This window comes from Pleurodeles waltl, chromosome 11 (assembly GCF_031143425.1).
Source record: "Pleurodeles waltl isolate 20211129_DDA chromosome 11, aPleWal1.hap1.20221129, whole genome shotgun sequence".
In the NCBI taxonomy this organism is placed as follows: Eukaryota; Metazoa; Chordata; class Amphibia; order Caudata; family Salamandridae; genus Pleurodeles; species Pleurodeles waltl.
In genome coordinates, this window is record NC_090450.1 from 205,847,074 (window position 1) to 205,859,285 (window position 12,212).

At 44.7% G+C, this 12,212-nt stretch overlaps 2 protein-coding genes across 14 annotated transcripts in view; one reads left to right on the forward strand and one right to left on the reverse strand.

Annotated features, from left to right (window-relative positions):
- TRIP12 (thyroid hormone receptor interactor 12) overlaps nucleotides 1–2,393 on the reverse strand; it is a 1,145,873-nt gene extending 1,143,480 nt beyond the window's left edge. For 6 of the 13 annotated variants that reach the window (XM_069213426.1, XM_069213423.1, XM_069213430.1 and 3 more), the window contains exon 1: nucleotides 1,918–2,153. The gene's annotated coding sequence lies outside the window, so the exon portion shown is untranslated. Of the gene's footprint in view, nucleotides 1–1,917; nucleotides 2,186–2,286 lie in introns of those variants that run through there. The other 7 variants (XM_069213434.1, XM_069213432.1, XM_069213429.1 and 4 more) reach the window with 3 other exon arrangements.
- The window catches only part of FBXO36 (F-box protein 36), a 114,383-nt gene continuing 104,361 nt past the window's right edge, over nucleotides 2,191–12,212 (forward strand). Inside the window, exons 1-2 of the mRNA XM_069213435.1 lie at nucleotides 2,191–2,264; nucleotides 2,377–2,518. Of these exons, the coding sequence (XP_069069536.1) occupies nucleotides 2,423–2,518 (96 nt within the window). The 5' untranslated portion in view covers nucleotides 2,191–2,264; nucleotides 2,377–2,422. The remainder of the gene's footprint in view (nucleotides 2,265–2,376; nucleotides 2,519–12,212) is intronic.

Here is a 12,212-nt window from a genome sequence, read left to right on the forward strand (position 1 = left end):
CACTAGTCTTCCTAATACTGGCTTGTGAACCGTGTTCGCTACCAAAAACACATGCTGGGTGACTCGGGAAGTGTTCTGTAATCAGGTAATTGTATCCATTATGTTAACAGACCAGGATTTGGTAGATTTTAATGACAACTGGCCATTCTCCTGTAAACAAGACAGACCTATTTATATTAAAAAATTATAACAAACCAATGAATAAAAAGATCCATATATTATTGAATTATGTGCTAACGTCCATTAAAATGCAAACAAATACGATACTGTCAGTTACAAGGACAGGTGTAATACTGCCCAGGAATCAGGCATGCTGGCTAATGGAGGTAAAAGCAAGTTCCACGCCAGAAAACAATCTGAACTGTATTGAAAATCCAGAATGTTATAGCTATAAAACATGAAAAGACATAAACAATCCACTCTATCCATATTAATGTTTTTATTTGAGAAATAGATTTCATGGCCACCAAGTAGGAATGATCATGCGGTCGTACCGCATTCATTCAACTGTAACCCCCACCCCTTTGATGAGTTAGCTCGCTAAAATCATGCCGACTACATAACGATCATAAGGGCTGTACTGTATTGGAACAGACAATAGCTCATCAAGGACCTAGGCTGCCCGCATAGCTTTTAAGCTGAGAGAGAGAGAGACACAGAGACCAGTTGGGTCCAATCATTTTTAAGCAAGGGTACAGATAATGGTGGGACTGTGCCCATCTGTCACTTTCACGACCTTAAATAAGTGTGTCTACTATGTGCCTATAAATAAAGTGACGCGGAGGATCAGTGTGTGTACAAACACAGGAAGAGCCGCGACACGCACAAAGGCAACAAGCAAGACAGAACGGCCTTATGGACACCACACGCCGGACAGCGCAGACACGGAAGGGGAGCCTGTCCGCACACCGTAAGGACGGGGTTTCCGACGCCAACCAGGTCCAGAAATAAGTGGCATCCTCGGTGCACACGCGCTATAAACTCGACCCGTGTTGTCAAAGGCCTGTGAGCGGTTGCAGCTTTGTTCTTTGCCGGGACAAACACTGCGCAGGATGCTCCTCTTTACCAGGAAATTATCCAGGCATCAACAAAATTGCCCCCTCATTCCCAACCCCCAAAATAAAAAAGAACGTACTGAGTGGGTCCAGACAAAGGCAACCAAAATTAGGAAGCGCAGCAGAGCACAGCGCCCCAGGCAGGACTCACTCTGCCCCACTACCTCCACAGTACCACCACAATAAAAAACTCCACAATTTTTCGACAATAAGCGGAGGGGGGAGCATTTTGGTAAGTTACACTGGTCGCACGCAACTACGGATTCTATCACCCCTTCTCGACCATTGCCGTGACCACTACTCGCCCCCTCCCCGCCAATCACAACCTACCAACAAAAGCACTCATCTAATAAAAGAGCCCGTACCCACCAAATACAACACACATGGGTTCTACTGAAACATCAGAAAAAGGATTGTGCTCCCCCACATTAGTTCTATCCCACCAAAGCTTCTGCATATACCTTGTCACGAAACGGAGAACGTCCACAGCCATCAAGATCCATGTCAACCTTTTTACCATCGCCCCATTTAATAGCCTCTACTCTTATGTCCAACATACACAGGACACACAGTGTTCCTTCCGCACAAGGCCCACTCACAATAGGCCTAACCTTCAACACACTACCCTGGCGGTGCTTAGGCGCCACAAGTGGACGCAGCATCGGACACCACTGCCTCGGACACAAGGAACTCTCTGGCAGTGGGGGTAACTCGGGTCCCTCCGCCTCACCTCCTACCCCAGGTGTATTATCACACAATAAACTTTTCAACACATGTCAACAAAGGCCTAGTGGGCCAAGGTGCGTCAGATCAGATCGAAACAGTGAGGATACTCCAGCTCCCATTCCCCATAACCCCTCACCTGATACAACTTCAGGGTGTCCCGGGTCCCCCGGCTTTGCTGCCTTCCAGGATCAGCTGCAAACGCGCAGCTCCGTCTCACTCCGCCGTCCTCCTCGCACTACTTTACCCGTCACATTACAAGACTGAGACTAGTGCCCTCCCCTACCACCCAGCGAAGGCCGCCCTCAGCTGCCTCACTTGTGTCCCGTCCAAAAAGCCCCACACCACAACCCTGCCCGCCGCTGCCTCGGAAGCATCCCCTGTCTCAGCGGCAGCCGTGTCCTTCCGCCGGGTCATGACCCCCTGGTTCCTCTAACTGTTTCCCCCGGGGTCACCGTTCTCCCCGTTACTCTATTTCCTTACCCCGTAAGCTGCGTGGTGTTCTTACCTTTGTCCGTTTTCATACGGCATGCGACACCAAAAATAAAAATTGTTTCGTGTGGCTTTTGTCTTTTTTTCCGGCTCGGTGACCTCTAAGTCCCGCCTCTTCCTGGTTGCCCTGGAGACCAACTGAGCGTCCCAAAATGGCATCGTGGTTGCCTGAGATCCTCTATGAAACGAACGGACAAGCGCCAGCGCCCAGCAAAGACTTCTATCAGGTGCTCATCACACGTGAGGAGGTAGGTTCAGGGCAATGGTAGGTGTCCCGCATATAAAGGGCTTTGGGCGAGGAGGGAGGCTAGGGGAGGGATAGGAGTCCATGGTCCCACTTGCCTATGGGCTCCCCGACCAACACTGCGCACCTCTCGCGAGCTCTTGGCGCTGTAGTTCCGTACGCCTGAGTGGGCGTCACATTTTCCATTTAGCCAAAAAGCTAAAGTAAACTTGTTGGAGCACAACGACCGATCGTTTTCTTGCAGTCTCCTCTCTCTGCTGCAGAAGCTAACAATTCACGTCAGGGGCGCTATGTGCCCCCTTCCTCAACTGACATTCATCCGCAGGCGCTGACGTCATGGACGACGGCTTATCAACTCCATCAAATGCAGACTTTTTAAGTTCAACTAGTCCAGTTTTATGGTTAATTTAGCCGTGATTGACAAGTGGTTGAAAACATGCAGAAGTAATGGGACTATATTGTTAAGCTCAAAGATTTAAGACTTTTCACAGAGATTCTCGAACGTCACTTGGCGTCGGTATAGCAAGTAAATGGCCACCATCGTGCCCGGCACCCTTAGCGAGACTTAACAATTTACCTAACAGCAGATTCTTGTTACAGTTTGATATAGCGCGAATTCGACCCATAGGTATTGGAGCGCTTTATACAGGGAGTGCAGAATTATTAGGCAAGTTGTATTTTTGAGGATTAATTTTGTTATTGAACAACAACCATGTTCTCAATGAACCCAAAAAACTCATTAATATCAAAACTGAATATTTTTGGAAGTAGTTTTTAGTTTGTTTTTAGTTTTAGCTATGTTAGGGGGATATCTGTGTGTGCAGGTGACTATCACTGTGCATAATTATTAGGCAACTTAACAAAAAAAAATATATACCCATTTCAATTATTTATCATTACCAGTGAAACCAATATAACATCTCAACATTCACAAATATACATTTCTGACATTCAAAAACAAAACAAAAACAAATCAGTGACCAATATAGCCACCTTTCTTTGCAAGGACACTCAAAAGCCTGCCATCCATGGATTCTGTCAGTGTTTTGATCTGTTCACCATCAACATTGCGTGCAGCGGCAACCACAGCCTCCCAGACACTGTTCAGAGAGGTGTACTGTTTTCCCTCCTTGTAAATCTCACATTTGATGATGGACCACAGGTTCTCAATGGGGTTCAGATCAGGTGAACAAGGAGGCCATGTCATTAGATTTCCTTCTTTTATACCCTTTCTTGCCAGCCACGCTGTGGAGTACTTGGACGCGTGTGATGGAGCATTGTCCTGCATGAAAACCATGTTTTTCTTGAAGGATGCAGACTTCTTCCTGTACCACTGCTTGAAGAAGGTGTCTTCCAGGAACTGGCAGTAGGACTGGGAGTTGAGCTTGACTCCATCCTCAACCCGAAAAGGCCCCACAAGCTCATCTTTGATGATACCAGCCCAAACCAGTACTCCACCTCCACCTTGCTGGCGTCTGAGTCGGACTGGAGCTCTCTGCCCTTTACCAATCCAGCCACGGGCCCATCCATCTGGCCCATCAAGACTCACTCTCATTTCATCAGTCCATAAAACCTTAGAAAAATCAGTCTTGAGATATTTCTTGGCCCAGTCTTGACGTTTCAGCTTGTGTGTCTTGTTCAGTGGTGGTCGTCTTTCAGCCTTTCTTACCTTGGCCATGTCTCTGAGTATTGCACACCTTGTGCTTTTGGGCACTCCAGTGATGTTGCAGCTCTGAAATATGGCCAAACTGGTGGCAAGTGGCATCGTGGCAGCTGCACGCTTGACTTTTCTCAGTTCATGGGCAGTTATTTTGCGCCTTGGTTTTTCCACACGCTTCTTGCGACCCTGTTGACTATTTTGAATGAAACGCTTGATTGTTCGATGATCACGCTTCAGAAGCTTTGCAATTTTAAGAGTGCTGCATCCCTCTGCAAGATATCTCACTATTTTTGACTTTTCTGAGCCTGTCAAGTCCTTCTTTTGACCCATTTTGCCAAAGGAAAGGAAGTTGCCTAATAATTATGCACACCTGATATAGGGTGTTGATGTCATTAGACCACACCCCTTCTCATTACAGAGATGCACATCACCTAATATGCTTAATTGGTAGTAGGCTTTCGAGCCTATACAGCTTGGAGTAAGACAACATGCATAAAGAGGATGATGTGGTCAAAATACTCATTTGCCTAATAATTCTGCACTCCCTGTATAAGCACCAGTTACATAACACAGGGCACATTCATTTGTCATCGCGGGAGTTGTTTGGCTTAATTTCCACATCCCAATATGTATCCTGCTGATGCATAAAAAGTGAATGACTGGCTAAGGTGTCGGTGAAATCTTTCACTCTAAATTGAAGAAATATCTACCGTGGAGCCAATTCTCACCTATCACTAGTGAGAATAGTGTCTCTCTCTCACTCCAGGCTAAATGTCACAACCCTGGAGAAGAGGTGTGTGTGTGTGTGTGTATATATATATATATATATATATATATATATATATATTACAATTTCCACTGAAAATAGCAAAGGTTACAGGTATGTTATAGTTAAGACGATGTTTTATCCATACAAAACCATAGAAATTCAGCAGTTATAGTTATAATTATACTTATGTGAAGAAACTATAACTCGTGGCTTAAAGTTACTTTCCGGATCGAGTTAAAGTTTCTTCAGATAAGTATAACTATAACTGCTGAATTTCTATGGTTCTGTTCTGTATGGGTAAAAAGTCAACCTAACTATAACGTCCCTGTAACCTATGTTTTTTTCAGTGAATTTCTATGTTTTTTTTTTGTTTTGTTTTTTAATGCACACATTAATATTTGTGTCAGGTTGCGGCAAGCCAATCAAAGCCTTGTTTTTTCCCAGGATCTCAAATCCACTGATCATCCGGGGGAAAAAAAAAAGGCAATTTGTTTGCCCCTGAGGACTCCATGTGTTCTATGGGGTCAGGATGCCTGTATCCTGACCTCTTATATGTTTTTACACAGTTTTTTTCCCATCCTCCCGCAGGCAATGTGAGAAACTAAATGGAGGCCACAACTTTTCTTTCAGATTGCAGACAGCCAATCGGGGCCTTGCGTTTCCTCTGAATCTAGGGATGATCCAAGGAGGATCCATGTATATACAAATTTGGTGTTCATTTAATAACTAGCAAACTACTGAAAGGATTTACACCAAATAACAAAAAGGCCTCTTTCTGACCAAGATCTACCTTTCTACCAAATTTGGTGTAATTCCGTCTAGTGGATTCGGTGCTATTGCTGTTTAAAATCCCTATGGAAAAATGAATGGGGAAAACACATTTTTGGGTCCCCTTTTTTCTCTGCCCCCGCTTGACGGATCACCCTGAAACTTTCCTGACAGCCACTGAAGTGACGTCTGTTGTTTTTTGGAAAATGTGGTAAAGATTCATCAAACTACGCGAAAGTTATTACCATAACAAAAAATGCTTTTTCTATAGAAACCAGGTCCTAACTATAACTCCCTAGTGGCGACTGCCACAAGGTAATATATATACTTTTTATTAAGTTCCAACGATAGGAGCCCTCAACCTGTGTGACTAGAGCCTCAGCAAGCAGCCAGGAAACTGCCTAAACTGACACACCAGCCACACAAAGAGTTCTTAATTTTAAAACATAGCTCAATAAATACACAAGACAAAACAACTTTAAATAATACAAGTTCCACCAAGAGATTTCTTAACTCTCGGAGCCGGTCTCAAGCGCAGCACACAAACAAGCGCATGCTGATGCTGGAGAGGGCTTAAGAGCGACAAGAGGCACAGATACAATAATTACTTTATGAAATGGTACAACACCTTCCCTTTTTTAAAGCACAAAAAGATAATGCTTACACCATTTTAAAACACTCATGATACATAGGAGTCCTTGAACTTGGTTGGCATGCCCACATTTTGGACACTTTTCATGCCTAGGTATATAGTTTGAGTTGGTTAATGGTCATAATTGTTGATTTCACTTGCAGAATATATCTCATTGCTTACGGGTTCAACCAATTCTGTTTCACTATTCGGATGCCCTAACTCAGAGTGAATAGTTATTGAGATTTGCTAATCGCCCCAAGCAGTCTAATCTCTGCTGTGTGAACAGCAGATTTAGGAGTCCGGAGCTTTAGGAAGTCATCCCATAATGGAAGACCCCTTTCAGTTCACAAAAGGAGTGTCTTGCACACCTCACAGTTACACAATGCTACTTAGGCTTGAGACTAAAATAGTAAGGCTTGGGTATCATCATAAATAGTTGACATTTATTTTGATGTTTTTGTAGTCACTGATGTCAGTTCTCATGATGTTTTTGATGTTAAAGGTTATGTGACATTTCTTGTGAGGTCATCAGATACAGTAATTATCACATTTGTAAGAATTGAATGGAAGCTCTGATGTGATGCAAAACCCACAGCTGGTCCAGTTTTTTTTAAGCAATGTGGCTTTGCATTGTAAGCCTTGTTTCATTATTTCATTTAGAAATTTAGTTGTGAAACTCTTATTATTACAAGGTGCTGCTGGCTAAAACTAAAAATTCAGTGCTAGCAGGATGTGGAATACTTTATCAGGAGCCACACCGACATAGCTTAGTCCGTGAGATTTGTAGGTGTAAGTCTCAAATTTCCCAACAAAATACAGTGGGCCACAGTGTGAATGGGTGAGATGACCGAGGTTCAGAATGGACTGTTCCCATGAGGAGCAGGGTCAGTACTGATTTACATTAGGTGGACCTCTGGGACTGATTTAGAGTTTGGTAGACAGGTTCTCTATTGCAACAGTGATGTAGTACCCTGTTTGCCAAATTTAGGTAGGTAGAAAACAAGTTTATTAGGACAGCTGTCCATAAAACATTCCAGCCAATAGAAACATTTTTACAATATAAAATAAACTTGACAATTACCAGACCCTCCCATAAACCTCCCACCTTACTGTAGCCCATCTTTAAAGCTCTGTTTGATAGTAAGTTGAAAAAGAGCAATTTCTACTGCCACATCTGACCAATGCAGTTCAGACAGCAACTCTTTTGCCTTCACCCTTTGTATTGCTCTATGTTTTGAAAACAAAGGTCTTAAAAACGTAATCCTTATAACAATATAAAAAGCACAATCTATAAGTGTGTGTGTAACAAGGAACATTTTATGTTCGGGGTTAAGGGCAAAAAACATTATTATCCTGGATTATAGCACACAGGAAATGGGATGAACAGACTGGATTACATCCAACATTCACCCTTTAAATTTAAATCCATAGACTAGGGTCTGGTAGTTGGGTCAGGTAGGGAAAGACTGTGTCAAGGCCAAGAGTGGTTATTGAAAAGCTAATTGACGGTTTCTCAAGTAAGCCAAGTCGAGTCCCGACCACCTTTGCCGCTGACTCTTTCAAGTCTTGTTTACTGGGAAAAGGAGACCAGGTTATATTTGTACCACACTCTGAATGTAAATTCTCAATCTCCCTTAATTTTTTCCTTACTTCCCTTGCCCATCTTCTTTCACTATCTTGGATCTCATCCCAGCAATTTTGGAGACCTTTGTCACTTCACAATCCTCCAAGAGTCTAATGAAAAATCTTGAGGACTGGGAAAACACTAGCAGATTCCAGGAGGTTAGTTTCAGTTCCCTCTTTATACCCTGGACCACGGTGCCAGGTGGTTGCGACAAGAGCCTTGTAAGAACTGCCCCTTCCAATCATTCCCTTTCACAGGAGAGGTCAAGGGCAAAAACCTCGGTGCAATAAAGCCCCAGAGGGTATTTTCCCCTCATAGGCCTTCAGTAGAGGAGTAAAGGACAGCCCTCCATATTTACAATTACATCTAGTCAAGCTACTAGCTTGCAGAAAAGACCTCTGCTTAATACTATCCAGATGAGTGTCCCATCTTAAGTTCTTCTTGAAGGTTAAGCCTAAATATTTATAGGAGCTCACTGTTTCCACCTCCTGAGCGTATAGGTACCATCTAAAATGTTTACCGAAGACCGGCATCTTGATCTTCTCTAGATTAATTGCCTACTGGTTCTGCTTACTATATGCTTCAAGGGAGTGTAGTTTCCTCTGCAAGCCAATTCGGGTGCAATCCAACAGCACCATGTCATCTGCATAACGCTGCCAGGAAATGTGCTGATTCCCAGTTTTAGGAGATAAGATGTAGGAAGCTGGCTCTTTATATAGTAAACTAAATTGAGTCCAAGCAATCCCTAGAGGTATCACAGAGGCACAAATGACATCCCAAACGCTCTCTTTTTGGGTAGTGTGGTCAGACAGTTAGGCATATCAGAGGGTAGTGCTAAGCATGTAAGGAACACACTCATACAGTTAGTGAGACACACACTCAGTAAAGAAATCCAACACCACTTTATAAAAATAAAACATACTTTTATATAAACATTGATACCAAGATCACCAGAATCGGGTGAGTACTTTTTGAGATATGGGTTTTTAGAGTTTTTAAAAGTCGGCACAGTGCAGTTTTCAGATGCAGTGATGTTATCCTATTGACGAAGAACAAGCACTGCATACAGGTAGAGTACAGTGACTTATGGGACCAATCTCCTGGACTTAAGGTGAGTATGGGGCAATGTCCAAGGCCACACCAAAAGGTCACCTCAGGACGCTCTGGTGCATCTGGATGCAGAGGTGTGTTATTGCGTAGGGTGTACCATTCAAGTCTTTGGGAATCAGTCCAGTTACAAAGTCGCTGCAGGGATGGACTGGAAAGTCAAACCAGGGCAATCCACGGGGGGCTTGACCCTTGAGGTCCTCAGGCACGTGGGGACACCTTCAGCTCACTCCTCCTCTGGCTGTAGGGCACAGGTGCAGTGGTGTCTTTTGGCGTCTGGTTCAGTGCTTGAGTTCCTCGCTGTTGCAGAAACAGTCTGGAGGCATGGACTGAGGGTCCAGTCCGACCAAGCCAACAAGTGGGCTCAGGTCTCACAAGGCGATGTGGGGAAAACCTTGGTTCTCTTTTCCTCGGTCCGGGTTGGACAGGTGCAGAGGTATCCTGAGGCATCACGTTTCTGTCTCCTGGTCACCCGCGGTTGCCGAGGGGGTAAGGGGGGTGTGCAGAACAGGCTGCAGATGCTGTCTCAAAGTCCACAGGGGGTGAACTCAGGGTGGGCCTGGGGACCATGCTGACACTGTTGGCCCACTTCAACATAGGCTAGGCGGTTCAGGTGCAGTAATGATGCCCATGTCAGGTTTCTGGCGGTCCCGGTCCTCCCAGGTCTTTCCTGGGTGCCTGCAGATGCACATGAGCGTCTCCTCTACTCCAAGAGAGTTCTTCTTGGTGATTTGTGAAGCATTGGCAGCTCTCCCAGTTTCTTGGAGGCTGCAGTGGCAGGACAGGTCACTTGCTTCTCAAGGGTAAGGTGCAGCAGGCAGGTTGGCAGAGTTGGCGCCAAGTCACTTGTGATCCTCGGTTCTCGGGTTCAACAGTCTTCTTGTCCACTCCTCCTTTTGTGCCTAGCAAAGATCTGAGGTCCTGGTATCAGGGGGTCCCCTAAATACTCAATTTAGGGAGTGTTAAGGGGAGTGAAGTGTAGAAGCCAATGGGCTACTTACCCTTGTGGGTACTACACCCCCTAGATGACCACTTCCTGGGGGGAGTGGTCATCACCCTGTCCAGAGTTCCTAAATTCCACCACATGCAAGATGGCTGAATATCCTGTAATGTCCACTTCGGGCTGGTCACCCTAGGAGTGTTTTCAGAATGTAAATGTGACATGCCTCCTGCATAACTATTTGTCCAACCTGTCCAATTGCTAGATGGGCCCTTGGACAGGCAGTGTTAGCATCTTCATCTGAGGAAGGCCAGATCTCCATACTAAAAGCGGTGGGCTTCTTTGAAGCTCCCTGCCTTGGTATGCTGGTCATCCTATGGGGAGGAGTGTTCCACACTGCAGCACGGACAGGCTTTTTTTAAAGACCTCTAGGGAGGAGAGGCTCTCACCCTCAAAGGTCAGATTCTCGTCTGTTTGTGGCAGACTGTCCAGAACCAGTAGTTGGTAGGTTTTTCCGGTGCACCTCTAAGGTGCCCTCTGAGTGCATGTATTAATAAATCCATCACTGAAATCAGTGAGGGTTTATAAATATGAAATGTTTGACACCAAACATCCCCATGTTCAGCAAAGCCGTCATGTAGCTGGAAAACTTGTATTGACCAGTGTCCAGCAAATTAATTTAGAACCGCTTCCCTGCACATTTACTGTGTCTAAGAATCGACAAAGACATAGTAGAGGCATATTTGCTCATGCATATATGTCCTCACTTGTTATATAATGCACCACGCCTTGGTATTGGAAGGCCTGCTTTAGGGGGAACTTACATATATTTCAAGCAGTGTTTTAAGGGGCATGGCACACAAGTGTGTTGTTTGTTGTGTTTTCAATTTTGGGAGCACCTTGTCACGCAGTCAGCATTGGCAGTCTGCATAAGTTTGGTGCTGGCACAAGTTGTGCTGCAGCACTGAGAGGCCCTCTTCAGTACCCATGCCCTAGGTAGCAGTGATACCATTTACTAGGGACTTACAGAGGTGCTAGAGGGCCTGATCACTTGAGGACCAAGTGGAGAAGTGTCTTGTTTTGGGGAAGGAACACTGGCACTGGGGACCTGGTTGGCAGGAACACAATGTACTTCAGTCAAAGTTGCATCTAACAACCAGGTGAAAAAATGTGGGGGTTACTACAACCAGAACCCAGCTCCCTACAGAAGGACTTTACTTGGGTTATGGAAGTTGGGAGGTCATCTAGAAATAAACAAAGGGGCTAGAATACACCCCTGCTGAAGACCATACTGATGGAGATTTTCAGAGATAGCCTGTCTGATTTATCAGCTGCTTGTTTTGGGACCTTAGCCTGCCCATTTCCTGGCATACACTGCTTTCTGGGCGCACCTAGCTTTTTTGAATGCCTGTTTCACCATGCATTTCATTTTATTTAATTTTCTGGCTGGTTAGACCAAGCCAACCCTTCCCTTTAAAATGACAGATTGCCTGTGACCCACAATCTCTAACATTTATTGATGTGCAGCCCAATACATTGCCCACAATTTCATGAAACCAAATAATTCTATTCCCAAAGTTAACGAAGAAAACCTCTGTATTTTCTGTTGATTGGTACACAGCTAAAAGCTGGAGATAGACAAGGCCTAGGTGAGTTGTGAGCCTCCATTGATAGGTTTCTTTGAAAGGCGGTACCCTCTCTACAGCCTCTGGCTCACAAAGGCTGAGTACAGCCAAAGTGGGCCGGTGGTCACTACCCTCATACTTTGCCACTTTAAAATCTGTAAAGAGACCAAAGTGCCAGGCAGACGTAAACATGTAATCAATCGGACCCCGATTTTCCCTGCAGAATTTGCGACTGCTGGCATGTCATTATTAAATCTGCTGTTCAAGCATACCAAACCATTGTTCACAAACCCTTGACTCAGGGTTTTGGCCTCCCGCTTGATGGAACCTGCAGGAAACAAGGCTGGAGAAATATTGTACTAGTCCAAAGCATCTTCCATCTGTTAGTACACCTGGGCTGAGAATAGAAGAGCATTAACATTTCCGGCCTCTATTCTAATTACTTCAGGAAATTTCGCTAACATATTATGAAAGGGTTGCTCAAGAGATACCAGCCATCCCTTCATTCTCTGGCACTCTTCTTTAAAGATACATACATTTACAATAAGAAAACATCTGCACATACTGTTAT